A 27,652-nucleotide genomic window follows, 5' to 3' on the forward strand; every position below is an offset into this window, starting at 1 on the left:
GTCTGTGGGGGCTGCGGCCAGGCGCACCCCTTTCACGCCCGTCACGGGGACACGGCGGTCCCCTCCCACCCCCAGAGTCCTGGGAACGGCCACCTGCGGGTCATCACCCCATCCGTGGCTCCCTTCCTCTCACGGGCCTCTCCAAAGAAGGGAGCCCCCATCCGAACAAGCCACGGAAGAGACGGACCAGACAGGCCCAGCCGCAGTTCTAGAACCCGCCACAGGCGCACCAAGCCCCGGCTCTTGCCCGCAAACGGTGGGTGGGGCCCCAATCCACACGCAGCGGAGCGGGTCCCGGAAACCCCGCCGGCAGCCCCAGCCGGCACCCGCCTTCCACTCACCTCGCCCTTCAGCTTGAGGGAGTGGGCGCTGTCCAGACCGAGGGCCAGGAGGGTGTCCCTGGCCCCCACGTAGAGGGTCTCCCCATCTTCGCTCAGGAGGAAGGTGTCGTAGTTCAGGACCCCCATGTGCTGGAACCAGGTAGCCATCCTCTGGGAGTCCCCTGAGAAAGAGAAGGCGGCCGTCAGATCCTCCGGCGGCTCAGCGATGCCCAGAGAGCAGGCATCGCTCCACCATCCACACCCTGTCGGTCTGTGAGTGGAAGATGTTCCACTTATACCGGGCAGCAGCTCAGTGGAAGAGCCCTTCCTTTCTGTGCAGAAGGGTCCTGGGTTCAACCCCTGGCAGCCTCTCCAGGTAGGGCTGGGAGAGACCCTGCTCTTCCCGAAACCCTGGAGGAGCTGCTGCCAGCCAGTGTTGACAAGACAGAGCTGGGTGGACCAAGGGTCTGACTCAGTGGGGAGTCGGGAACTGTCATCAGGAACTGAGGGGCCACAAAGGGGGCAGGACTGGCCTTGAAGGAAAGCCACACCAGCCAATGGGTTTTAAGGGGCGGGAGGGGCCTCCTTGGGACTACACAGTGGATGCTCCTGACCCTCAGTTTGGAAAGTGTTGCCGAATTCCAAGTAAGTGTAAACCCCCCACCCCCCAGTCCTATATTTTCAGGGGGCTTTAGAAGGAAGGGGGGTTGCTGCAAATTGCTCGTTGCAGGAGTGCAACACCCTTCATGAATGGAAGGGCGCCTAGTCCAGATCTGGGCCAGGGCTGAAGGCTTTTCGCTGCTCACCGGATGCTGCCTGCACGGACTCTGCCGCAGCCTGTCCTCAGCTGGCCTGAATGCCAAGAGGCTGAGGGCTCTTTGGGCAAAGATCTACAGGCAAGCGGCATCACGACCCTGCACTAGGTTATTCACAAACTCACTAGGTAGCCCACACACCGTCTGCAGTGTGGGAAGTATCAGACTATACCCAGCTTGGTGCCTTCGTCTTCACATGAGCACATTTCCTTCCATGTGTGACTGCACCACCACCGCCCGCCGCCCCCCGCAAAAAAAAATGCAAAACAGAGACCGAACGGGGCGGCGGTTTTGCCAGGGACAGCACCAGAAAACCACATCTGCCCCTGATGAAGAGGGACCGTTGGGGGAGATGCATGCACCTCTCAGCCAAGTCAGGGCCTGCTGCTGCTTGGCATCCGGAGAGCAAGAACGCCGCCTGCATGACAGACAGCCAAGTCACCATTTCTAGGAGCCAAAGAGCCTTCGCTTGCTTGCTTCCCTCTCCACAGAAGGCTCAGCACCCCACTGGTAGACGCTGCCAGTGAGGTTTGAAAGGGGGTTGGGGAGGGAAGTGTGGGGTTGTCAGCCCTCCAGGGTTGGCCTGGAATCCCCCAGAACTGGCATGTATCTCCCGATGACCACCAAAAACGAGGCTGGGTATTTTTATGGCTAGATATTGTGGGAAAGAGTGGGGGGAAGAGAAGTGGGGAGAGAAAAGAGTGGGCACGGAAACTGTGCCCATCTGTGGCAAGCCAGTCGAAAATGCAAATTCCAAGAAAGCGGACTTGAAAAGGGCACGGAGGACAAGCCCCCAAGCAACCTGCTGCCACCCTCCCGCTCCCCCTCCCCCCACTGAATGGGGAAGCCACAAACAGAAATAGAAGCGAACAGCTTCACTTCTCGTCTTCTGAGCAGAAACGAAGCCTGTGGCAGGAGAGGAAGAGAAAATCAGACCATTGTCCACAGTTCTTGAACGGCTTAGTAGCGCAGGCCTGAGGAAGGAAACGGTGCTTGAGGAAAACCCAGGCTTGCGGGCGGTGACAGGCCCCCTGGAAGGAGCAGGTGCCTGGACCAGACCCGCTTCCTGTCATTCACGCCTCCTGCCACCATTGTCCACACTCTGTCCCTTCCCCAGCCCTAGCAGGGTCCACAGGTGTCCCCCCCCCTCTTCCGCCATTCCCTGCGGAGAGACAGGCTTCACGCATCCCCCTCATTTCCCCTCCAAGGGCAGCACCTTTTTGTGCCCAAACTCCGAGCCACAAGATAAAGCAAGGTCCCCAGATATTGCTGGACGGCTGCCCCCACCAGCCTCAGGCACAACAGCCAAAGGGTTGCTGCAACCCAGCCACCTCTGGGCCCCAAGGTGGAGGACGCTCCGTCCCGCTCTTCACTAGGGTCTGCGGCCAGCAAGAAACCAACAGGAATGTGCAACAGACCGAAAGAGTCCGAGAACCCTCCGACTAACCGAGATCCACTTGCAAAGCGGTCCAGAAATCCAGCCCGGATACTTGTCGATTGGGCCACTCGGCCCCTTCTGAGGAAAAACTTTCAAAAAGGGGGAGTTTGTTTTGGAGAGGTTCCTCTTTGGCTGCTAAAGCTACCGACCAGGGTTCCCCACCCTTGGGCTCCAGATGTTATGGGGCTACAACAGCCCTCCTCCCCAGCAGCAGGGGCTGTGACTGTCCAACATCATCTGGGGACCCAAGGATGGGGGCCTACCCCTGGTCTATAGGTCCAAGCCCCAATGTCCAGGGCTGTGCTGAAGCACCAGCCCTTGAGGGCTGGGCACAACCTGGTCCCACCAAGGGTGCATTTGCCCTAACCTTGGAGAAGCCGCTGCCAGTCTGTGAAGACAATACTGAGCTAGATAGACCAATGGTCTGACTCAGGATATGGCAGCTTCCTAGGTTCCTATGTACATACCTGTGTGCTGGAAGCAAGATGCACACAGGCTCGCACACACACACACACACACACACTGGGAGCTGAACCCAGGAGGACGACAGTACAACTGACCCACATCCAACCGTAAGCAAGCATTCTGGGAAAGCAGAAACAGGGGCAGGGCGGCAGGATATAGGGACCAAGAAAGAGGGCCTGTCCCTAGTTGGTGGAACCAATGGCAACTGAGGGGCATGAAGGAATCAGGGGCGTAGCCACCATTGAACAACTGGTGGGGGGGGAGGCATTTGTCCCCATGGCGAGTGCCGCACCCCCCCTCTCTGAAAGCTGTGCACATGGGCTGGAGCCACATGGCTGGCTGGGTGCTTCTTTCCTCCCGCTCAACCACAAATATTTATAGACCGCTTTTCAACAAACGTTTCTAAAGTGGTTTCCTTAGAGAAATAATAAATACGATGGGTCCCTCTCCCCAAAGGGCTCACCATCTAAAAAGAAACATAAGGCAGGCCCCAGCCACAGCCACTGGAGGGGTGCTGTGCTGGGGATGGAGAGGGCCAGCTGCTCTCCCCCTGCTCAACACAGCGCATCGCCAGGTTAAAAAGGTGCCTCTTTGCCGAGTTGGCAGGGGTGGGCCACAGTTGAGGGAGAGGAAAGAAGCCCTTTGCAGGGCTGGCGTGATGGTGCCCAGTGCTGGCAAACACCCCGAGCCAGCATGCCGATGCAGCCAGAAGGGGCGTGGCTGGCACAGGGTGGCACACCTGGCAGAGGAGGGGGGAGGCGAGGCTCCGAGCAGGCAGAGGGGGCCCACCTCCCATCCTGCCCTGGGGCTGCTGCCACACTTCTTGTGGGCCCCCATATAGCTCTCACAGTCGTCGTGCTGCTTGGGCATGTGTGTGTGTTTGGAGGGGAATGCTCTTCCTTCCTGTCCAGAACCACATTATCGCACGCTGGATGTGGCCCCACACAACTGACACAAGGCTGGTGCTGAACAGGAACTTCCGGGGCTTCTCAGAACTGGAACACGCAGCGCCCCCTCCTTGGAAGAAGCAAAGCGAGGAAGGAAGTGGCAAGGCCCTGCTTGCAGAAGCAGCCAATGAACAAGCCGGCCGGCAGGGTGGCGGTTAACCTCCTTGGCACCACTCGGAGGAGCCCAGCAGAGTTTCGAGAGTCAGCTCAGAGAGCCAGGGAGGCGGGGGGGCCGGGCCGGGCGGGACCACAGAGGCTCCTTGAACGGGAACCGCTTGAACGGCAAGGTCTCTGGGTGCTGGTCGGAGGGGGTTGCTGGCCGGAAGTCGCCACGGGCTAGTCTGCAACTCCAAACCAGGGTAGAGAGATGGACGGGGATTATTTTGCAGCCAGTCAACTCGAATTCCACAGTGTGCCTTTCCAGCCCTGTTTGCACATCACGTCCAGTGCGCCTGCTGCAGGGCATGGGATCTCCACTCTACATTGGAGGGGGTCCCTTCCTTGGGCTGATGACCTCATCAAAGAGCACCCCTACGTCTGTCCACGTGGAAAGGCTGGTGGGCGTCCCCCCCCCACCTCCGGCACACGCTTAAACCGCGTGGACATGGGGTTGCAGCTCCCTGCTTCCAGCCCCGTTCAGCGTCAACACGCCCAGGGCAGAAACGGAGCGCCCAACCAGTTCCATGCATATCTCTACTGCCTGGCAGTTTATCCTATATCGAAAAACAATACAAAACCATTAAACGGCTAAAAACAATACGAACATTAAATTGGAGTATTAAAAATATGAATCTGATTAAAAGTTTAAGAAACATACACCACAAAACCATCACACAGCACAGAGCAGCAGCAAGAAAACATTATAAATCCTCAAACGCAATAAATGTAGGACTTTCTGGAGTTAGGTTCTGGCTTCACTGCATGAATATCCCCCCCCCCCATCTCTCTCTCTCTCACACACACACACATACATGACAGGAAGCTGCCTTCTACTGAGTCAGACCCTTGGTGCATCCGGCTCAGTAGTGTCTACCCAGACCGGCAGCGGCTTCTCCAAAGTTGCAGGCAGGAGTCTCTCTCTCAGCCCTTTGAGATGCTGCCAGGGAGGGAACTGGGAACCTTCTCCATACAAGCAGGCAGGGGCTCATCTACTGTCCTGTCCCCAAGGGGGATAATCTCACAGTGCTCACACACGTGGTCTCCCATCCAAATGCAAACCAGGGCCTTTGCTAAGACCCTGCTTAGCAAAGGGGACGATTCATGCTTGCTGCCACAAGACCAGGTCTCTCTGTCTCTCTCTCTCTCATTACAGAATCTCAGAGTAGGAAGGGACCTTGGAAGTTTTTTAAATTTAATTCCCACTGAGCGAAGGAATCTGCAGCCCCCCCGACAGGTGACCATCCACTCTCTGTCAGAAGCCTCCTGCGAAGGAGAGCCCACCACGGCATGAGGCAGACTGTTCCACTGACCAACAGCCCTTACCGCCAGGATATCCCTCCTCAGGTCTCTCCTGAACCTGCTTCCTTGTCATCCCAACCCAATTTCAATCACACCATTTCTGGTAAAAGAACTCAAAGCAAGCAGCCGGGTCCACACAGCCCCTTGAATCCAGGTTTAACGTGGGTTAGCAACATGTGCATAGTTGCGTGAACCCATGCCAAGGCGGGAATCTCAGATTCATCTCGGGCCACTCACCCCCTTGGCCACCTTCACCACCACACAGTCACGCTCATGTCGGTAACCCACCTTAAGCCAGGATCCCCGAATGGTTGGGAGAGCCACAGGGCTGAGCGTGAGTCGGACTGTGACTGTGGAGGCTTCCGGGTGCATTGGAATCGGGCCCACGGCCCTCCCGCCCCCAGCTCCCTCTCTTTCCCGCCCTCCCATCCCACCTCAAAGGAGGGACGATTGAAAGGGAGCCGAAGAACGGAGCAGCCAGCAGCTGAGCGCTGGAGAGGAGGCAGCTGGCGTTTGCTGTCTCCGTCTCAGCACAGATGCCGGCATAATTACCGCCGGAAGATGCCGCACTCACGGCTCTATTTTGGGTCCACAAGAAAGGCCCTGTGGACAGCTCCCCCAAACTTTTCCGCACCGGTCCCCTGGAGACTGAAGGAGAGAAGGCGGGCGGACAGGCAGCCTCTAACCGCCCTCAGAGCATGCAGGCCAGTGGGAGCCAAGCATTCGAGCAGAAGCCGGGGCCGGCTGCCAGGGACCCAGGCCCCCCAGAAGGGCTCGCCGCTGAGCCCCACAGCCATCCCAGTGCCCAAGCATCTGGGGTCGCGCCAGAGCAACCTTCTTGGAGTTTGCCGAGCTTGGAGCAGGCCTACGGAGGACAGCTTGCCAAGGGCCCCCCCCCAACCGGCCCTGGGCAGCAGGGTGTGCAGATGGGCCCCTGGCAGTGCGGCTGGCACAGCCGCTGACCAGGAGCCGAGCGGGCCACCGAAGGGCAGCCGCGGGGCCCTGTGAGAGAGTGCAAAGTGATGCACACTGACCGGGGCAAGGGATTGCATGCAAAGCCTCGGCACTCGGGAGATCCCAAAGAGGAGGGAGACGGGGGCAGGGCGGAGAGCAGGAGGAAGACTCCGCAGGTTCTGTTCAGCGGCCGGCATCTGCTTCGGGTTCATTCCCGGAGGGGCTGCAAACAGGCTGGTGTTAAAGGAAGCAGCCTTCTACCGAGTCAGACCCTTGGTCCACCGAGCTCAGTGATGGTCTACACAGTCTGGCAGCAGCTTCTTCAAGGTTGCAGGCAGGAGTCCCTCTCGGGAACTTGGACCCTTCTGCCTGCAAGCACCCAGGTGCTCTTCCCAGAGCGGCCCCATCCCCGAAGGGGGACATCTTCCAGGGCTCACACATGTGTTCTCCCATCCAAATGCAAACCGGGGTGGGCCCTGCTTAGCCAAGGGGAGGATCCATGCCTGCTAGCACAAGACCAGCTCTCTCCTCCCAAAAGAGAGGGCTTGGGAGAGGCGGGGCAGGCGCCAAAGGACGGCCGTGAGAGACTGCAAGCACCTGGCACAGCCGGGCAGAATCTCATTGACTACCTCTGCAGTCTTTGAAAGAACACAGTTCTACTGGTTAGACGAGTAAGAGTCAGACTCGTCCCGGCTTTAATCACTTCGCTGGCCTGGGAACACCTTCCTTCTTTCTTTCTCTCCTTTCTGTCTCAGGAGCACATGTGGGGGTTCCTATAAACCGGGGTGTCCAAACTTGGCCCCCGGATGTTGGACTACAACTCCCAAGGGCCCCTTGGGTGACGGGAACTCCAGTCCAACGTAATTGGGTGCCCCAAGCAGGGAATTCCCGCCATGGACGGGGGAGGCAATCAATGCCAACCTTCTCCCAGGGGCGTTTCCATTCCTAGGAAGTCTCAAGCCTGTCTGCAGCCACAGTTAGGGCTGGAGGCTGAGGTTGGGGTTTTGTTTTTAAATGACATCCAAGACTGTCGTTGATTCTGCATGCAGCCAGATCAGCTTCTTTATTTATTTAACAAGTCTCTAGGCAGTAGTATTCAAGGTATACACAGCCCTGGTCATCTGTGACACCCCAGATCTCACCCTCCCATGTCCCTCTCCAGACGACTAGAGAATCACAGAATCTCAGGAGATGGGGGGCTCCTTAGAGGCCTTCTAGTCCACCCTTCTGCTCCCTGCAGGAATCTGCTCCAGCGTCCCTGAGAAGTGGCCGTCCAGCCTCTGTTTGACAACCTCCAGCGAAGGAGAGCCCCCCCACCACCACCACTGCATGAGGCAGGCAGTTCCACTGTCCCACAGCTCTTACATTCAGGAAGCTCCTCCTGAAGTCTAGCTGGAAGAATCTGCTCCTTGGGACCTCAACCCACAGTTCTCGTCCTGCCCTCAGGAGCCACAGGGAACAAGCCCGCTTCTCCTCCTCCTCCTCCGGTGTGAAAGCCCTTCAGAGCTTGGAAGGCAACGGTGCTTTCTCTCCTGTCCATTCTACACAGACCCAGCTCCCTCCTACAACTTGGTCTGCAGACCGCAGGGGCGGCGTGGGGGGAGAGGGGGCCCATGTTCACCCCTCTCCCCGGCCGCCCCTTGGCGTGAGGGAGACTCTCTAAACCCATCCTCTCGGTTATCGCTGCACCCTGGAGACCATTCACCACCCTGGCCGCCCTCTTCCAGTTTCTGATTGCCGCCAACTCCCCGTCTCTAACCCGGCTCCAGTTTCCGAACGTCCCCCTTGAAACGTGGTGCCCAGGACTGGATCGAGCCTCCCAAGCCCGGGGCAGAAGAGGGTGGCGGGATGATCACTTCTCCTGCCCCTGAGAGGGGGCCTCTAGCCAGGCAGCCCCCCACCCCACCCCCGGACATCGTCCACCGGCCCCACTTCCCCCGGGCGCAGCCGCCACCGCCTCGGCCCTCTGGGGGCTCCCTTACCTGTCCAGAAGGTCATCCGGGGCACCAGGTCGGCCGCCAGGGCCAGCACAGCCGTCAGCAGGCAGCCCAAGAGGGGAGACACCCGGCCAGGCGTCATCGTCGGGTCTTGGCGGGCAGCAGCCAGAAGTGTGGAGCAGAAACGCCGAGGAGGGGCCCTTGGGTGCTAACTTGGAAGCTGTCACGAGAAAAGGGGGAAGTCAGCCAGTCGCCCAGGGAGGGAGGCCGGGCTTTCGCAAACCCCCATCCCACGGCCGGCCGGGGGCAGGCACAGGGCACGGGCTCGAGGCGGCGTCTTCAGGGGGTTCCTGCCGCAACGGATCTTCTGACGAAGCAGGAAGGAAGAGGGCGGCTCAAGCCACTGCACAGGACTGCGCCAGGCACCTGCGAGGGGCTGGGGCGGCCAGGACTGGGGCGCCACCGCCCCCCTCCCCAACACAACGGGGGTCCTCCTCCTCTCCCTCGACGGAGGCCCCAGGAGGGAACTCTGCACGCCGGGAGCCCACCAGACACTCAGCGACTGGCACGAGGCTTTGAGAGCTCCTGGGTGACGGGGCGCAGAACGGATGCTTGCAGCCTGATCGGGTGCTTCTCTACTCGGGAGGAAGCCTGAGCAGGACTGTGGCTGCTGGCCAAATGGGAGGCGTTGAAGCTCACCTCTTTTCGCAGTCAGGAGCCGTGTCCCCTGCAACTGCCAGACGTTACGGACTACAACAGCAGCCACTGCACAACGTCTGGCAATCCCCCCGTGACAGGGAACAGGGCTCAGGAGGACTTATCCGGGGAGGGGTCTCAGGCACGCACACTCTGGAGTCAGCCCCATCCAAGGTCAAGATGGCATCAGAAGACAAACCATCGTTTATTTATTTATTTTTTAGAATGCAGATGGGGAACCCCTGACAAAATTCAGATCAGAAATCTTGCGCGTTGTATTGGTGAGGAACACTGTTCCCTCTAAGAGGGATCTCCAGATGTTGTAGACTACAACTCCCAGCATCCCCAACTGCAATAGCCTTTGCTTAAGGATTATGGGACTTGTAGTCAACGACATCTGGGGATCCCTCTTTGGGCATGTCTCGCGGTCCCTTCCCAACACCCCCAAATGCCCCACCACCACCACCACCTTGATGAGAGCTTTCGTTTTATTTGTTTAGCGTATTTCTGCACCACCCAACATCTCTCTCTCTCTCTCTCTCTCTGGGTGGTTTACCAAATACACCAACATTTACAATGAATCCAAGAAGTAGTGAAATAATGGAAAGAGCTTTAAAATTCCGCCAACCATCTATCGGACCGGCAGGATCCGTGCCAATTCACGAGCCGGTCTCTTAGCAGCCAGCAATACACTGGAATGCCTGCCCTGCATTCTGACCAGCTGCAGATTGACTCAGGAGTCAATCTGCAGAGGGTTGCAGTCTGTGGCCCAAGAAGGGGTGGCCGTCTCACCTCTCCCTTCCGGGACCAGAGTCCTCACGGCCGCCTCTCCTGCACACCCACCCTGGCCTAGGTCCCCTTGAAGCCAGTGGGCTGACTTCTCCCCCCCCAAAAAAGGCAGAATACAGACGGCGCCTTGACAGGGACGGGTGCCGGAGAAGGAGGGTAGAGAGAGAATAGTGAACAGGCACAGCCGGAGATTTGGGCTTGATGGTGCAAAAGAATCTGGATACAGTGGTGGGTCTTTGTGGTCCAAGGCATGGTAGTTGGTCCAGGGCAGGGGGTCCCAACCCCATTTTTTAAACAGGGGCACCTCTTCTGCCCCAAACCTTCAGCTCAGGTACCCCACAGAGTGCTTCAGAGTGTGTGTGCCCACACTGAGAGATCTTACAATTCGCAAAAAGGCTGCTCTCGTCACGCAGACAGACTAAGTTACTCGTGAGCACTCCCACGGAAACAAACAGTTTGCCATAAACTTGCCCAACCATTTCAATAAGACTGCTTTTGAGCAGCGTGGGGAGGCAGGAGGGCTCCGAGGCCCCCCCCCGGGAGCCCTTCACCTTGCCCTTGGAGACCCCCACCCCCAGCCAAGGGCCTGTGTCCTCCTGTTCCCACCCCTCACGTTTCGTGAAGCACGGTGGTCCAGCGGGCTGGGGGAGGGAGGGCAAGTTGCAGCCACCCGCCCCGGGGGGACCCTGGGCACATCCCAACCCTATCATTGCATAAGAACACCCCGGCTGCTGGATCAGGCCCAAGGCCTCTCTCGGTCCAGCATCCTGTGTCGATGCCTCTGAGAAGCCCACAGGCAAGAGGGGAGGGTGGCCCCTCTCTCCGGCCCCCTAAACCAGAAACGGAAAACTGAAGGAAACATTGGTGGAGCAGGCACCTCAGGGCCGCCACCACCGGTGGGAGAGCCGAACCGGCACTCACAGCCTTGGGGTGGGGCCCCTGGGAGGGCCCCTCCGCCATGACCCAAGAGGGAAAGGCCAGCCGCTCAGTGGCAGAGGCCCGGCCGGGCATGCAGAAGGTCCCTGGTTCCATCCCCGGCAACAACTGCAGCTAAAGCATGATCCCGGGGAAACCCATGAAGCTGCCTCGGTGGGCCAGGCCACCCATCTGTCTAGAGCCCAAGTGTCTACTCTGACTGGCAGCAAAACTCCCAAGTTCTTCAGTGGAGGGTTCCCCCTTGAGGAGACCCTAACCAGTTCTGCTCCCCTGCAGCCAAAACTCAAGCCAACTGCAGGATCCACCCTAGTGACTCCTTGGGGATCCAGGAAGTCCAAGGAATCCACCCGGAATGATGCAGTGCAGCAAGGCTCAGAGGAATGCCCCCCCACACACACACCCAAACCCCCGCCTGGCACTCTCCACGCTTGCTAAAACTGCATCCCAATTAAATTAATTACAGGCAAGTCAGAGAGATGAAGGAAAGTCGGAGCAAAGAGGAGAAGGGGACGACCAGCAGCAAGGTGGAAGGACTCAATTACGACAGCAATGAAGGCCCCACTGAGAGACCCAAAAGGCCAAGTGGAAGACAGATCAGCCTGGAGAGAATCTCTCTATGTGGTCGCTAAGAGGCACTTAATCAATCAACCAACCAATCAATCAGATATGCAGATGAGCAATGGCCCAGCGGCTCATCGCCAGGGGGGCTACTCAGCAGCACACACACATCCCTCCCCCAAAGCCCCCACTCCAAGTCCAGGTTGGTCTCGGGTCCTTCAGGACCTTTACCACTCTGGAGAAATGCCCGCCAGGACGGCCACAGGTTCGCCACCGGGGGTGGGGGGGGGCGGTGTCTAGGGAACAGACAGCTAGCCCGGGAACTGGAGTGGGGCAACCAGGAACAGGAGGCTGGTCTCCAGGACAAGCTCATAGCCCCTTTATCCCAACTCCACCGTCCGCACAGCATCTCCCACAAAGAATCCCAGGAACTAGAGTTTGGCGGGAATTCCTAGACCCCCTAGCCACTTCTTTCAGGACGAGAGATCTCAGGATCCCCGGGGAAGAAGACAGACAAGTCTGAAATCCTGAGGAATAGCATTTGGGAGTCGGAAGGGACCTTCGAGGTCTTCTAATCCAACCCCTTCTTGGATCAGAATTGCAGCCCCTCATTGGCAGCTTCCAGCCTAGAACCCGAGGATTTTAGAGTTGGGACTCGGGAGGTCAGCCCCCTGACCAGTGCAAAAAACCTCTACAGCATTCCCAACAGAGAGCCATCCAGCCTCTGTTGGGAAACTGCTAGAGGAGAAAGAGAGCCCCCACTGCATGAAGCAGGCTGTTCCACTGCCCAACAGCTCTTACCATCAGGAAGTGCTTCTCATGGCCTAGTCTAAATCTGCTTCCTTGCCATTCCAACCCAGCCCTGCTTTCATACCCTACAGCAGGGGGGTCCCCACTTTGGGCCACGGCTCTCACCAAAAGTCAATGTGGGCAACCACCAGCTAACATGGCAGCCATTCTGGAATTTCCATGAATAATTTAAAATATATAGATATTCCAAAGCTCCGTCTCCGAAACCGCCTGGCCGAGAGAGGTCTTCTCCCTTACAGGAGGGCTATCCTGGGCACTCCAGAGAATGCCGTCGCTCTTGCATTTCTGCAGAATGGAAGAAGGAAAAGGACGGACCCAGATGAGATGGGAAGGAATCAATGGCAAGAGGCAGAGGTCAGTCCCCTCTCTGGCTGGAGAGCCTTTCGGGCTGCTCCGTCCTCCTCCAGGCGAGACGGCCTCAGAAGCCGCCGGTGACTAGCGGCTGGCAGCTGATAAGGCGTAGCTGGGGAGAGTCACCCCCATTTCCTGGCATCGCTGGAGGATATCTGCGAGGATCCACTGCACACCAGCATTCATAGGAGGCAGAGGCAGGCGCAAGGAAGCCCAGCAGAAGCCCCGCTGTGGAGTCCGCAAAAGCAGCCAGAGCGGCTTCTGACATCCCCCTCTTCGGAAGCTCTCCTCCACACACCTCTTGGAGCACCAGACGAACACTCCACATGCGGTTTCAAAAGCAGCACGAATGCATTAGGGACCCCTCCAGGGCTGGATTTTAATTTCAGGGTCTGCCCGCGGCCAGAGTTTGCATCAGGCCACCTGGCCGTAGGCCCCGGGTAACAGTTTTGCAGACCCTGCCATAAGCAGACCATGCAAGACTAGAGCCCGCCTGCCCCCCCCCCAGCAGGGCCATCGCACACGCTCATCACTTTTCTCTCATTGCCATTCCAGTTTCGGGAAGTGCCACCGAACCCGCAAGCAGAGCAGAAGTTGCATGGCAAGAGCTAACCCGCAGGCAGCTGGCTATGAAACCAAAAATCCAATCCACTCTCCCCCCGAGTCAAACAGTGGCGTGTGGCGCGGCTTCCTTCTTCTTGCTCGCTCGCTCTCTCGCCAGCCGCTCCCTCGGCCCGCTGGCTGCCAGAATTTGCCACCCTGCCTGCTGCTCCGTCTGTGGCCGTTCTGTCGTCTCGCAGCGAGACCGGCTCTCTCCCGCCAAGGTCTTTCTCGGGCTCTGACCAACGCAGAGACGCAGCGGAATGCTTGTGATTCTGGCCTCGTGTCGGAGCTTCGGACAGGCTGCCCCCCACCCACGGGGTCCTAAAGACACCGCCTTGTGCTGGGAACGGGCTTGGCAATGTGAACTGGAGGCCAGAGTTGAGCCAGAGAGGGGCCGGGGTGGTGGTCGGGCCGCAGTCTCTGAATTTCCACTGTTGAGCCTCGTGCCGTATTGACTCAAATGGCAGACGACTCTGAATTTAAGATGACCCCCTTTAAAAGCAGAGGCTAAATTCAGGTTATACCTGCATTTGCTCAAAGAAACTACTAGGGGTATTTATCTACCACTCTTCAACCAAAGTTCTCAAAGCAGTTTACAGAGAAAAACAAACAAGATGGCTCCCTGTCTCCAAAGGGCTCACAATCTGAAAAGAAACACAAGGCAGACACCAGCCACAGCCACTGGAGGGATGCTGTGCTGGGGCTGGATAGGGCCAGTTGCTCTCCCCCTGCTCAATATGAGAGTCACCACTTTGAAAGGTGTCTCTTTGCTCAGTCGGCAGGGGCCGAATTTAAGACGAATTTCTTGTTTCAAAGAACTTGGAAGAAACTTAAGTCTTGGATTCAGGCAAATCCACATACAGTTAGATGAAGCTGCCGTTCGAGTCTGACCTCTGGTCCAATGAGCCTAATACTGCTTACCCTGACAACGCAGCAGCTCCTTCCTAGTCCTGTTATGGAAGATCTGGCCCATGGTTGGGCAAGGTGGCTGAACAGGTGGTGGCCTCGCAGCTCCAGGCAGGTTTGGAGGATGCAGAATATCTAGAACCATTTCAGACTGGCTTTTCGTCTGGGCTATGGGGTCGAGAGAGACTGCCTTGGTCGGCCTGATGGATGATCTCCAACTGGCTATCGACAGAGGGAGTGTGACTCTGCTGATCCTTCTGGATCTCTCTGCAGCTTTCGATACCACACACCATGGCATCCTTCTGGATCGCCTACGGGAAGTGGGACTGGGTGGCACTGGTTATTACCTATAAAGCCCTTCACAGCTTGGGTCCAGGCTATTTAAGAGAGCGCCTCCTTTGTCATGAACCCTCCCGCCTTTCACAGTCTTCGGTAGCAGTCCGGTTACGGTTGCCACCGGCTCATTGGGTGGCGACTTGGGACAGGGCCTTCTCTGTGGCTGCCCCGGGGCTTTGGAATGCACTCCCTGCTGAAATAAGAGCATCTCCTTCTCTGGTTGTTTTCAGGGAGACCCTCAAGACTCTCCTCTTCTCGCAAGCTTTTAATTAGAATTCATTTTAATAATTTGTTTTGTATTGTTTTTATTGTGTTTCATGTATTTTAATCTGTGGTTTATAATATCAACATTTGTACACTGCCTAAAGATATGCACATATCAGGCGGGGTGTGTATGTATATATATGTGTGTGTGTGTGTTTATTTCCACCAGAGATGCTGGGAATTAAACCAAGGTTCTTCCGCAAGGTTTTTGTTTTTAAGCCAAGCCTTCTCTCTTGCAACAGTTCGCTAAGGTCTCTGGCAGAGAAGGGTCTTTCCCCGCTTTGCAGTTCCCCAAGACCCTTTTGAGTGGTGGGGCCAAGGACTGAACCCAGGACCTCCCACAGGCAACACGTGTGCTCTGAGCAGCGGACCCTGCCCGGGGGAGGGGGGAGGAGTGTGCATGGTCAGCATCGGGGCACGTGGCCAGGATCAGTTCTTCAGTGCCCAGGACATCTGCCACTCTGCAGACCTTGCTGGGTGCGCTGCAATTAAAGGCCTCATCAAGCACAGGAAGAGAGCACTAGGTGCCTTTAGAGAGGCTTGACTGCCACAAGCAGAGGCCGCTCCCTGCCCCCTGGATCCCACAGGAACAGGGGAAGCTGCTTCCTGCTGAGCCAGACCCTTGGTCCATCGAGTTCAGGGCTGTCTACACCGACTGGCAGCAGCTCTCTTCAGGCAGAGAAGGGTCCTTCCCAGGCCTACCTGGAGAGGCTGATACCTGGGAGTACACCTGGGCCCTTCTGCATGCCGAGCAGATGCCGTGCCCCTGAGCCCCCAACTTTCCCTCACGCCACCAGGACTCCTCTCTCACGCTGACACCACCCCCAATTTTGTACAGTGGGAGTAAGCACGGCCTGCCTCACAGGGGTGTCGCCAGAATGAATGCTGCCCAGCTGCCCTGCACGGGGTCCATTTTCAAGGCTACACTGCCCCTTGCATGTTCACAGCTGCCCCAGTCTCTCTTGCAGAGGAACGTTGCGACGTGCACCCTCCAGTGCTCTCTGTAGAGCCTGGCACAGGCCGGCGTTCAGTGAAGAGTTACACTCCGAGGAGGAGGAGGAGGAGGAGGAGGCCGGAAGGTCACGGACTCTCTCAGCACTTCCTGCCAAGGTCCCATCTATCTTGTCCTGTGATGCTCAGCCCTGGTGTGCCAGAGTTCACGAACAGCCATAAACACGGCTGGAGGGGCTGGGAAGGAGGCCACAAGCTCCAGGACCCTGCATAAACACACACACACACACACACACTCCCTTGCAGCAGCACCAACAGTGCCAAGTCCCCGAGGAAGCAGCCCTGGGGGAACCGGGTGCTGCAAAGTTCTCCAAAAGTCCCAATTCTTGGGGGGGGGATTACCGCCACACCATCCCCTTCTCTCGAGCAACACCACCTCAGACTCACAGAGCGGGCCCTGCTGATCTGCAAGGGGGTTTGGCAATCCCAGAGAAGCCACGTGGGCACCGGGCAGATGGCAGCCACACGTCCCATACTTGTGGGCCGTCTGTGTAGTCATAACAGAATTGCTGAGCAGACGGCAATCAGAAAGCGTGGCATTTTCCAGAAGTGACAGGCGGCCGTGGGTGGGGGCGAGGAAGCAGCATCCAGCAGGCTGCAGTGAGAGAGAAGGAGAGAAGCGGGGTGGGGGGGCACAAGAGATAGGGGAGGGAAAACAAAACAGCCGTATCGGAAAGATCACAATCCTGGAATGACTCACAACCGGCAGACCCCTAGCACGGATCGGCTTCAGGCAGCCCTTAAACGTGCGGAGAAAGAAAAGGAAGATCGTGACGCTGGATCTGGGCCAACAATCATGGCACCTGCAAAAGCGCTGACCAGAACAGGGTGCTTCAGAGAGACAAGGAAGCGGAGAGAGACAGACAAGGAAGCCGAGTGGCTTCCCCCTGAAAGCGGCCAGACCTGGAGTCAGCATTTGACAACTGGGTGGCTGGTGAAAGGCCGTGGGAGGGGGAGCTCCCTGGATGGGGTGGGGAGTGATGGAGAAACCAGTCTAGGCAACGTCACAGGGGCCTAGTCAATGGCGAAAGGAGGGAAGGAAAGCTGGAGGGAAACTGAGGCAGACCGTGAACACACGGAATGGATGGGAAGGCTTTCTTTCCATTTTATATAGATATTGTCATGATGTTCCTTATTTATAGAGCACCATAGATCTGCATTGTGCTTTATGGAGTACAGATAGGCCTCTGCCACCAAGGACCTTACAAGCTCAATTCACGGACCTTAAAAAGGACCTTACAAAGTCAATTCACGGAAGACCACCGACGAAGGGGAGGGAAACGGAAGCAAAGAAGAATGTAGGAACAGAGGAAGCTGCCTTCTACGGAGTCAGGCCCTTGGTCCATCTAGCTCAGGATTGTCTACCCAGACAGGCAGCGGCTTCTCCAAGGAGTCTCTCCCAGCCCTATCTTGGAGATGCTGCCAGGGAGGGAATTGGGAACCTTCTGCAGGCAAGCAGGCAGGTGCTCCTTACACAGCGGCCCCCTCCCCAAGGGGGAATACCTTACAGTGTTCACACATGTCTCCCATTCAACTGCAAACCAGCGCAGACCCTGCTTAGCAAAGGGGACACTTCAGGCTTGCTACCACAAGACTTGCTCTGCTTCCGATAGAGGAGGGCACGTTCCGGTCCGTGTCCCTTGGCTTGCTGACTTGGGAACTTCTTCCTCTCCACCGCAGGGGCGGTTCCGAACGTTCACACGGCACCGTCTCCCACCCCGCGGGCTAATTCGACAGGCCAAAACAGAAGCCCAGCCACGCCCCCCCTTTTGCATGCGGTTCACCCGCGAGCCACACCGGACTGTCCACCCACTCTGGGGGGCTTTCCAGACTAAACCCTCCCAGAGGGTCACGGCGGGTCTGCTAAGTGTGCTTCCACCCTTCCTGTGTGCTGACAGCAAGGGGCCCGGCATGTTTCCGACGCCTTGCAGGAGTGTGAGATTCCGGGGGTCGTTTTCCAGACAATCCCGCCAAGCCGAAGCATTTCACCCCACCACGGCAGCAGGTGATCTGGAAAGCGGCAAGGACACCCGCTTTTGCTGCGATCAACCCGTGGAGCGTGACGGGGAGATGCCGCCCCACCCCAGCTCTCCGGGAGACGCGCGAGGCCTTCGGCGCCTGGCTGCACATGCCCTGCAGGGAGGGAGGCCTGCCTCTCCCTGCCACACACTGTGGACCGCAGCCAATGCCGTGGGTGCCTGTGGGCGCCCCAGAGACCTCCGGGCGGCACTCCCTGCCAGCCCCACGGTGAACCCAGCATCAGGCCCCCCAACAGGGGATCAACCCAGAGGGTGCCGCCGGCTCCCACACCCCCCTTCCTCCTTCGAGTGCTGCCAGCGTGCACCCCGCAGCCGGAGACGAACTCCGCGTCCTCCAGAAGCAGCCACCCTGAGCGGCATCACCGGGCCCCTCGGGGGGGGGGAGAGGCACGAATGGAGGGAGGACCTCGAAGGCTTTCCCGCGTAGGGCCTCCAAAAGGGTCCGAGTCAAGGTGACGGGATCCACGGCTTTCAGCCCCCGCACCCCACACACCCTAACATTCCTGGAGGGTGTCTTGGGTCCCCACATCCTGGGAAAGGGCCCGTCCCTTGGCCCCTTGGCCACACTTCCTTGGCCTGCTGCCAGCCCCCGCGTCTGGCAGGAGCCACGAGCCCAAACGCAGCCCTTGCAGGCTGGCAAGAGATGCCCGCCCCAAACCCTGGCATGGGATTGCGGGGGGGGCAGGAGAGGATGGCAGAGGGGAGGTGCATTACCTTTCCAGGGGGGTGCAGTGGCCAGTCCAAACTGGTGGCCATCCTGGTCTGGTGGCAAGGAGTTCTCTCGGCCCTTTTGGGGTTCAGCGGCTGGTTGGAGCGACAGTCTCAGCCCCCGAAGGCCAACCTAACCCCCAGCAGCCTCCTGGGCAGGAGAAGCAGAAGTCCCTGCAGCCACACTTTGGCCAGGGAGGGGCCCCCGTTGGAGCTCCAGCCCCCGGGCTTGGGAAGGCCAGTGTGCTTCTCGGTGGCGGGTGGTGGCTTCTGGGTCAAGCAGGGCTCCTTGACGCCGGCGGAGCTGCCCCGACGACGGAGCATTCTCCCCAGACTGGAGAGAGGGGAAGGGCGGGTTGCAAGGCAGGAAACCAGAACCTCCACTCTGCCTGGCAAGTCCCGACACATCGCAGCCTCCCCTCCTCCTCGGCCATGGAGGCAGGGCCCGCTTCCTCAAGGACTCCTGCTCCAGCAGCAGCAAACGCTGACACAGCTGACACACACAACACCCCGCTCCGGGAGGAGGAGGAGGCGGCGGCGGCTGCAGGGCTCGGGAGCAGCCCTCGTTCATCCGTCCCCCAGGCCCCGGGAGCAGGGGGCAAAACCATGGCGGTCGGCTGCAGGCAGCGAAATCCAGGTACACCTGGGTCCCATCGCCGGACATGCTAGGTGGGAGCCTGGTGCGAAGGTCGCGGCTTGAGCAGGGGCTGGAGAGCAGCAAGAGGGGTGGATCGAGGAGCAGGGAGCCCTTCCCTTCCTGTCACCAGCCTGGCCCTGATCCTGCACCCACCTCCTGCGTAGGACCACCAGAGAGGAGGCCTGGCACAGCCAGACCGACACTCCTTTGCCGCTTCTGGGTACCGGCCCGGTCCCAGCACTTCCATTCCTCTTGGGGTCCCGAGGGTGACTGGGACCCCCAATTTCTATACCGCCATGAAGTAGGCTCTGGGGTGCAGATGGGGGGCACTGGAGCCTCCCCCCCCCAGCCCCAAGATCTCAAGCTCCCCCTGCAAGGCCTGCTCTGGCTGTTCCTCCGAGACCAACATCATGGCAGGATCATGGCCACTGCCACCGGATGAATTTCCTGCAGTGTCCAGCAGCCGACAAAAGCAGAGGAGCAGGGCCACAAAGGAAGTTGGCAGCCCTATCACTAGCCCTGGGCAAGCAAAAGAAAATGCCAAGTCCTATAAAAAGAGAATCCTCAATTGCTTTTAACAAAAAATGTGAAGACCCTTGACCCATGTTTGTAGTTTCTTGCAGAGGAAAAGGGGGGAAAGGGAATTCTCCTGCGTTTTAACGATTTTGCTCCCAGAAAGGCACTGCCCCCAGTTAATTACCTCATAAACCCAGCTCATCTGATGGCTCCGGCTGAGTGGCGAACGAGAGCAGCAGCGTGGAGGGCAAATCCCAGAATCCTGCCTGCAGAAAAGGGTGCCGCTCTTGCAATCTCTGTGTTTGGCTTTCTCCTGTTTTCCCACCTGTGGCCAAAAAAACAAACAAAAAGCAATTGCAAATGAATGAGGTTCTTTGGAAGGGTTGTACCAGCTCCGCACTTAAAAACAGCCAGGGAGAGCTCAAAGTGGGGGGGGCATGGGAGGGGAGGGTCCAAACACCACCCTGCCCCACGCCCCTGGTGGGGGCCAGCCCCCTTTCAAAACTAACCCTTGCAAAGCGGAGCAAGGGGAGGGGGCTGCCACCTCGCCTCTCCTCTCCTCGCCTCTCGGCATGCTGCTTGCCGCCTTGGAAAGGAGTGTGCGGGGGAGGGGAGGCACTCCAGGCAGCGCCAGGGGCAGTGGGGGGCATCTGGCCGCCCTGCCAGCGCCCCAAAAGCCCTCCCCCTGCCTCACTCAAAAGGCCGCCCCTGAAGGCCACTTATAATCCCGAAGACCCGTTTGCAGGACGAGGAGTTTCTGCAGGGAAGGGGCAGCATAACTGTGTAAGCTTCTGCAGTGCCACAGGGCTCTGCGTCTTTTGGGAAGGGTGAGTGTGCACAACCCCTTTTTGCATGGGGTTGGATCAGCTAGGGGAGAGAGGGGGCCCCGTGTTCGCCTCTTCCCTGCTGGAGTGAGGGAGAAAATGAAGAAAATAGGCAGGGATGGAGCTGGGGGGCCCAGGTCCTCTGAATCCATCTGCTCCATGAGAGCTACAGCCCTGGGTCTTATGAAGCTGCCCCCTGCAGAGTCGGGTCCTTGGTCCACCCAGCTCCGCATCGCCTCTCCTGGCTGCTTCACACAGCCCTTCAAATCTAGGTTTAAAGTGGGTGACTGACATGGCCACGCTTGTGTGAACCCACTCCAGTCTCAGGGATCCCAGAGGCCTCTTGGGCCGTAAACCACCTTGGCACAGGCTCGCCCCTAATGCTGGCAGCCCACGTTAAACCGAGATCCTGGTGGCTGTGTGTGAAACTAGCCACTGACGGGCAGCAGCCCCCCCAGGCCCCAGGCAGGAACCTCTCCCAGAGATGCGGCTGCCAGGGACTGAGCCTGGGGGCGCTGCATGCCCTGCAGCCGCTCTGCCCCCCAGCTAGCCTCTTCCCTCTCATGGCCCTTGACCTATCTTCAGGACTGACAAGCCCACTCCCCCAGCCCCACTCTGCAGACAGAAGTCTGTTGTCAACACAGAGAACATCGTCAGGGTGGGGGGGGGGAGTGAGAGAGAATGAATGAATATGGGGAGGGGGCATTTCCAGAGGGAGCCCAGGATGCACGGCTCCCCAGCAGGTTCCTAGACCCTAAGCCTCTAGACATCTCTCCCCTACCCCCTTGACCCTGACCTTAGCCCCCACCCACCCACCGGGGCTGAGCACCCAGCTGCCTCTCCCGAGGCCCTCCTCCTCCTGCCTCCTGCCCTTCCCTTCCCTCTGGATTCCTGCCTCCGTTCCCCAGGCCCCCTTCTGCCCACCCTTCCCGAGCGGCCCCTTGCGCACCTGCCTCTCTCCTCCCGCTGCAGGGTCCTGATCCACCACCCCCTCCCTAGGCACCCCCTACTCAGTTGCTCAGCTCCTCTGTGACATCAGCACTGCTCAGACAATAGCAGCAGCGGGGGGGGGGGCTTTCAAAACAATCCAACCTGTTTCATAGGTAGCCAGCACAGGGGGGGCCTCCGTAAGACCAGAGCGGGATATACGCCCTCAGGTTTCACAAGTAAGAGCAGGCAGCAGCCCCGGCTGCCACGCCTCCAGAAGGCGTGAAATTCTACCAGTCAGCCTGCTTCCCCGATGCCCGAGCCATGGGATCGGAAATTAAATATCCACCCCACAACAACAACAAAAAATCCCAGGGGGAGGCAGACAACCACTTGCAGACCCCAAGTGGCCAGTGCAAATGTGGATGTTCCCAAACAGGAGGAGAAGCAGAGCTGGCCAGAATCCAGCCAAGGCCCCGCTGGGGGTCCAGCCCCATGCTCTGCTGCCCCACTGGGGGGGGGAGGCCTGGGCAGGGGAGACGGGCCAATGCCCGTGACAGGAGAGCCACCATCACCGAGGAGGACGGAGCAGAGCGGTCGGGACCGGGAGCTGGGCCCTTGCAGAGTCGGGGCGTCGAACATGGATCAAACGCTGGCCCTGGCGACCGTCTCTCTTTCTGGAGGCGGCGGCTGGGACTGCCTTGTGTGTTGCGCTTGTGAGCCCTTTGAGGGCCCGGGGACCCTCGCGTCTTCTCCCAACGCAAACCATTTCGAGAACCTCTTGTTGGAAAGTGGTCTATAAATAGCGCCCGCCGTGGTGGTGGTGGTGTTGGTGGTCTCCCTGTGGAGAAAGATTCCAGTCCAAGAGAGAGGAGGACCAATCGCCGGGCCCGGCTGGCAGTGCCCTCCTCTTGCCCTTTTGGAGCCTTGCCCAAACCTGCAGGCAGCCTCCTCCACAACGCCCAGGGGATGGGCTGAAGACGCGGGTGGATGCGTCTCACCCGGCAGGTTACTGCAAGGAAGACTTGGCAGCGGCGGCGGCGGCGGCAGGGGCGGGCGGGCGGGCAGACGGTGGGGAGAGAATCTCTCTTTGGATCCAACACAGGGAGTTTCAGCAGCAACTCGGATCCATCAACAGGGACACATTTCAACAGCAGCCAAGATGCACGTTGGCTGGCAGAGGAACTCAAGAGGAGGAGAAGCTACCTGGCCGTATCCTGCTCAGCCAGCTCCTCCTGCCGACTCGGCAGAAATGCTACTGATCCCGACTCCTAGATATGGGCCCCCACAAACCGAATACAAAGACCACACCCCCTTCAGGAGCCAAAAGTGTGTCACCTGCTGAAGCCGGACAATTGACCTCAAGCTCCCCAAGCTGCTGGCAACGGAGCTGGGCTGAAGGCAACCCCCTGGCAGGAGCCCAGACACAGACCTGGCTGCAGCAGGGTTGCCCCAAGGCAGGGGGAGGGGGTCATCCAGACCCCAGACCCTCCTCTTTATTTATGCACTCACACTGACATCCTGCCCTTTCTCCAAGGAGCCTAGCCCAGTGTACTGGGCTATGCTTGGCTCCCGCAAGCAACCGTTTGAGGGAGAAGTGACTGGCCCAGAGTCACCCCACCGCCGGGCTGCCAGTCAGCCTTTGGCCCTGGTGCCTGGGGATGATGGAAGTTGTAGTCCAACCACCTCTGGGGACCCACGTTTGAGGGCCCGATCATTATTTCGTCACAAGGCCATTTCCTTTTCTTCTGGTTTCCCTTCTTTGCAAACCCTCAGAAGTTTCTCAGCATGTTTGCGGGCAGATCTAGCAGGGTTTGTGCCAAGCTGATAAGGAGAGTGGAGGACTGGAGGAAGGGCGAGAGAACGAGGGGAGGGCTGGATGGGAACCGAAAGAGAACAGAGGCTGCAAAGCTGAACTCTGCCTCCAAGCCTTGTGTTTCAGCAACATTCCCAGTGGAGGCAATCACTTTGTGAACCGCCCAGAGACGCAAATTTTGGGCGGTACCAAAATGTGTTAATAAATAAATAAAAATAAATAAATCGCCCTGTCTGGGCCAGATCCAGCGCTCTCTGGCTTCCATCTTCGGAAGGCGTAAAGCTCTGTCCCAGGGGCACCACCCTCCAGCGCAGAAGGGGCCTCACCGGAGGGGACGTTCCTCCCTCCATGACATATTTTAAGGAGATTGTGAGCGTGTCTGTGCGCGCAAAAGGAAGTCACACTTCCCGATTATCTACAGACACCAAATTCTGCATTAACAATCCTGCCACTTAAATTAGCCAAATGCACTACTTTTAACAGCAGAATATCAACCAATCGGTTTATTTGTTTAGCAGCCGCCGTAACAAAAACGTTCGATTCAACCACTGGATAGTTAGAATAATATAAGAAAATCACCGGACACTAAAAAAAAAAAAAAAGGCAAAGATGGACTCAATAATTTAGAATAGATTATAACAGCTTGATGGCAGAAACTAAAACACAGGCGACTTTTCTAGTAACATGGAGCCTGGTATCAGGTATGACACCAGCACCAAAATACGCTTGTGGGGCGCGAGAGGGGGAGGGTTTTTCAAACATGTCTTTTTAAGTGGAGGGGGGGAATCTGAGGGCTTTCAGGTGGGGCAGGAGAGAGAGGAGAGAGCAGCATCTGGCTTGTCACCCCCCCTGTTTGCCAGGACAAGCCGCCACCACTTGTAACCGAAAGGCTTTAACCTGGAAAGCCCTCTGTGGCTTGGCACCAGGTCACCCGAGAGCGCCCCTTGCCCCACATGTCCCTACCTAGACCCTGAGATCCTCTTCAGAGGCCCTGCTCCGAGTGACCCCACCGAATGACACAAGGCAGGCAGGCAGGCAGGCGGGTGGGGGTGGGAACCATTTCGCCGGCGGCACCCGCCCGGCAGCATCACTTTGCTCTTGCTTTGGATGCCAAGCAAAGACCTCTTTGCTCACCCAGGCTTTTAAAAGTTTTGGTGCTTTAAAGACTTGTTTCAATTTTTACATGTTTTTCTTTTTCTGTTGATTCTTGGTTGGTTTTCTCAGCTGCCCGGAGCACAATTGTGATGGGGCAGCCAGATAAAGACAGGATTAATTCTAATCTTAACCATAAGAGCGGTTGGACAGCAGAACTCTCTGCCTCGTGCAGGGCGGGAGGTTCCCAGGCAGAGGCTGGAGCAGATTCCCTCACTGAGCTGCGGGCCAGACTAGAAGACCTCCCGAGGTCCCTTCCAATGCTAATATCCAATGGCTCAAGCCCTAATTCTCACGGAGCAGAGTTCCCAGGCCTCCCTGGGGAGGAGGAATGGAGATTAAACAGATGCCAAGGATGCTTGAGCACAGACGACGTGGGAAAAGATGGAAGACACATGTTTTGTCCCAAGCAGTCCCCCGAGTAGCAACGAGTTGCGCGCGCGCGCACACACACACACACACACACACACACACACACACACACCCCGAGCCAGCCTTGCCTGCTTGCAGTTTACACGATTGGTCTTCTGGGGGCGACAGCTATGACCAAGGCTGAATGGACCCCACCCCTCCACTCCGTTCCTTTCTAGTGCCACATGGGGCTGGCTCCATTCGGCACGCCCTTTCTTCTTGATTCCCACTCGGGGATGTCTACAATTAATAAAAACACTCCCCGCAAAATGTGACTCTGCACATGGTTGCATCAAGCCTTTTCCCCGCGCAGGGTTTTACTGAGGTGTGGAGGACCGAAAGCCACAGCAAGGAACATTCGCACGAGGAGAGCGGCGAAGCAAAGCCCGCTCCGCCCAGCCACACCACGCCGGCTGCTCTTTCCTGCATGGGTTTCTCCATCATGCAGAGCTGAGCAATGGGGAAAGGGGTCAAGGGGTGGGAAGGCGTGGGAAATGGTGCGCTCCCTGCACTCTGCGCACAAGCGGGCAATGCAGAATTGGAACGGAGGAGGACTCCTCCTGATGTTCTGTTTGGGGAAGAAGACCGGATCTTCTGCTGTGGCAGATTCCTGCCCTGAGCCAGGGGACAGACTAAAAGACCTCCAGGGTCCCCTCCCGTGTTCTCTCTCATTGTTTTCACCTGCGTGCGGGTCGGGTTTGGCTCGGAGCAGAAGTATCCAGACAGCCTGTGCGCACGTGCCTTCTGAAGGGGGCCTTCCCGACTCGACTGGAGCGGGAACTAAAATGAACTAAGCGGACCTCAGAAAACAGTGTGAGCATGGGCATGTGTGCGCGCCTTAGGGGGAGCACTGGTCCCTGCCTGCGCTGAAGTGCTGCGATTCTCACTCCAAGATCTGGGGAGGCTTTTGGAGGAGGAGAATTTAGGAAGCGCCTCTCGGACATGCGTCCACCTCGGAGGGAACAGCACGGCGTCCAGCCTTTCAGCTGGGGGGTGGAGGCCAAGCGCTGGAGCTCTGGCGAGGGCCCAGCCCCACACCGCTCTCGCCTCTCTGCTGAGGAGGCCTCACCAAGGATGTGAGCCGCTGTGCGCATTGTCTGGAGAGAGGCAAACGAAAAGGGGGGGGGAGGAGGGAAGTGGAGGAGCGTGACCCAGAGCCAAGACAGAAGGCTCCTTGTAGTCAAGCAGGGAAACTAGGTTACCCCGGCCGGACTGCAGAGTCCGCCATGCGCCCCTGGCTGAGAAATGGGGCCGCGCAGAGTCCTGAACCCTTTGCCATTGTTCTGTGCTGGGTCACTGCCACGGGGGAGGAGAGCGTCCCCCCTCCCTCCCCCGGGCTCACCGAGACACCATCAGCTCCAAAACCTCCCCCTTCTGCATTCGCCTTCCAGGGAAGCAAACTGCCCAGAGGGGGAAGTGTGGGGCGGTCGACGAAACTGACAAGCATTCCTGTGAGTCCTAGTTCAGAGGGTGGCGGGGCCTCCCCTAGCCCGTGCAGAGCAGACACAGACGCAGGAAGCATGCTTTGGGAAGCCCCGGGTGCAAGTCTCACTTCTGCACCAGGCTGCCAGCTAATTTCTTTTTTTTTTTTTGGCGGGGGGGGGGAGTTCTGCTCCTCTGCTTTGGGCCACTCTCCGCACGCAAAACATAAACATTGAACTCAATACAAGGAAATAGACCCACTGGCCCGATCTCTGCCGTTAAAGGCACAGAGCAGGAGCGTAGTGGTAAGAGCGCCTGCCTGCCGGCACGCAGAAGGTCCCCGGTTCCCACCCTGGCAGCATCTCCGCATAGGGGTGGGAGAGACCCTGGAGAACTGCTGCCAGTCAGTGGAGACGATACTAAGCTAGATGGACCAGGGGTCTGACTCAGTAGACAGCGTCTCCAGGTAGGACGGTTGCTACCCGTCCATGTGGACAAGACAGAGCAGCACGAGGGACCAAAGCTCTGACTCGGCAGAAGGCAGCTTCCTACGTCCCGACGGCCAGGAGTGGGTGAGCCTTCAGCCTGCAGAGCCAGTGATAAGGTGAAGCCCAGGGAAACCCGTTCCACTGAAGGCCAGCAGACCCCAGATCCACCCGGATGCGGCCAGAAGCCTCTGGATGCCCAAGGCAGCCCCACCGGCACAAGCCCCTGTTTCCAGCCCTCCCACCTCCGCCCTGCCCTCTAGCAGGGCCTGGCGTAGGAACAGAGGAAGCTGCCATCTACTGAGACAGACCATTGGTCTATTTAGCTCAGGATTGTCTACACAGACTGGCAGCAGCAAGGTTGCCAGCAGGAATCTCTCCCAGAGGGAACTTGGGACCTAGATGGAGTCTCCCATTCAAATGCAACGAGGGCAGACCTTGCTTAGCACAGGGGACAAGTCATGCTGGCTACCACCAGACCAGCTCTCCTCTCCTCTGGGCAGAGAGCAGCATGGAATTTCCCCTCAGGGGGACTTCCTTGTTCCTCACTGCCAGCAGCGCAGAAGCCACACAAGGCGGCAGGATCCAGCTCCCTGCAGGGTGTCTGCAGCGAGCAGTTCTCAGAGCTGCTGGGAGGCTTCTGGGGGGAGGCAGGCTCCACCGGAAAAGTGGCCTTCTCTCAGTGCTCTTCACTGTTTTTCAAGCGGGAGCCACTTGGGCAAAACCAACCAACCAACCACACACTTTGGTGTGGGAGAACTTCACACCGTGCAGAGCGGCATTGCCTGGGAGGCTGGCGTGGCCACTGAGAGAAACAGGAGTCCCCTCAGGCCCCAGCGGCAGCATCCTGGGAGATGTCCCTGGGAAGCACAGTCCTTCTGGGTGCCTGAGAGCTCAGGAAGGACTACATTTCCCGAGGCTGCAGGCAGGCCTCCCAAGGCGGCCCTGGGGCTCCAGAGGGGCCCATTTCTCTTCAAGGCCCCATCACAGCTGGGCAAAGCTCAGTGCCGCGTGGTGGCAACGGGAGCCCTCACACGGTGCCCGAGGCGGGGGGGGCAGGTTGTATTCCGCTTCGACTGGGGCAGCTCCGTCAAAGAGCTGCACGGCGTTGGTGGAAGCTG

At 58.3% G+C, this 27,652-nt stretch overlaps 1 protein-coding gene across 10 annotated transcripts in view; it reads right to left on the reverse strand.

Moving 5' to 3' along the window:
• The window catches only part of SEMA4A (semaphorin 4A), a 56,849-nt gene that overhangs the window by 17,012 nt on the left and 12,185 nt on the right, over positions 1 to 27,652 (reverse strand). For 6 of the 10 annotated variants that reach the window (XM_053278462.1, XM_053278463.1, XM_053278464.1 and 3 more), the window contains 3 exons: positions 19,679 to 19,819; positions 8,380 to 8,554; positions 342 to 502 (listed from right to left, as the gene is read on the reverse strand). In XM_053278462.1, the coding sequence (XP_053134437.1) occupies positions 342 to 502; positions 8,380 to 8,476 (258 nt within the window). In that variant the 5' untranslated portion in view covers positions 8,477 to 8,554; positions 19,679 to 19,819. The other 4 variants (XM_053278461.1, XM_053278467.1, XM_053278469.1 and 1 more) reach the window with 4 other exon arrangements.

The sequence above is a fragment of the Hemicordylus capensis genome, chromosome 14 (assembly GCF_027244095.1).
Source record: "Hemicordylus capensis ecotype Gifberg chromosome 14, rHemCap1.1.pri, whole genome shotgun sequence".
Classification (NCBI taxonomy): Eukaryota; Metazoa; Chordata; class Lepidosauria; order Squamata; family Cordylidae; genus Hemicordylus; species Hemicordylus capensis.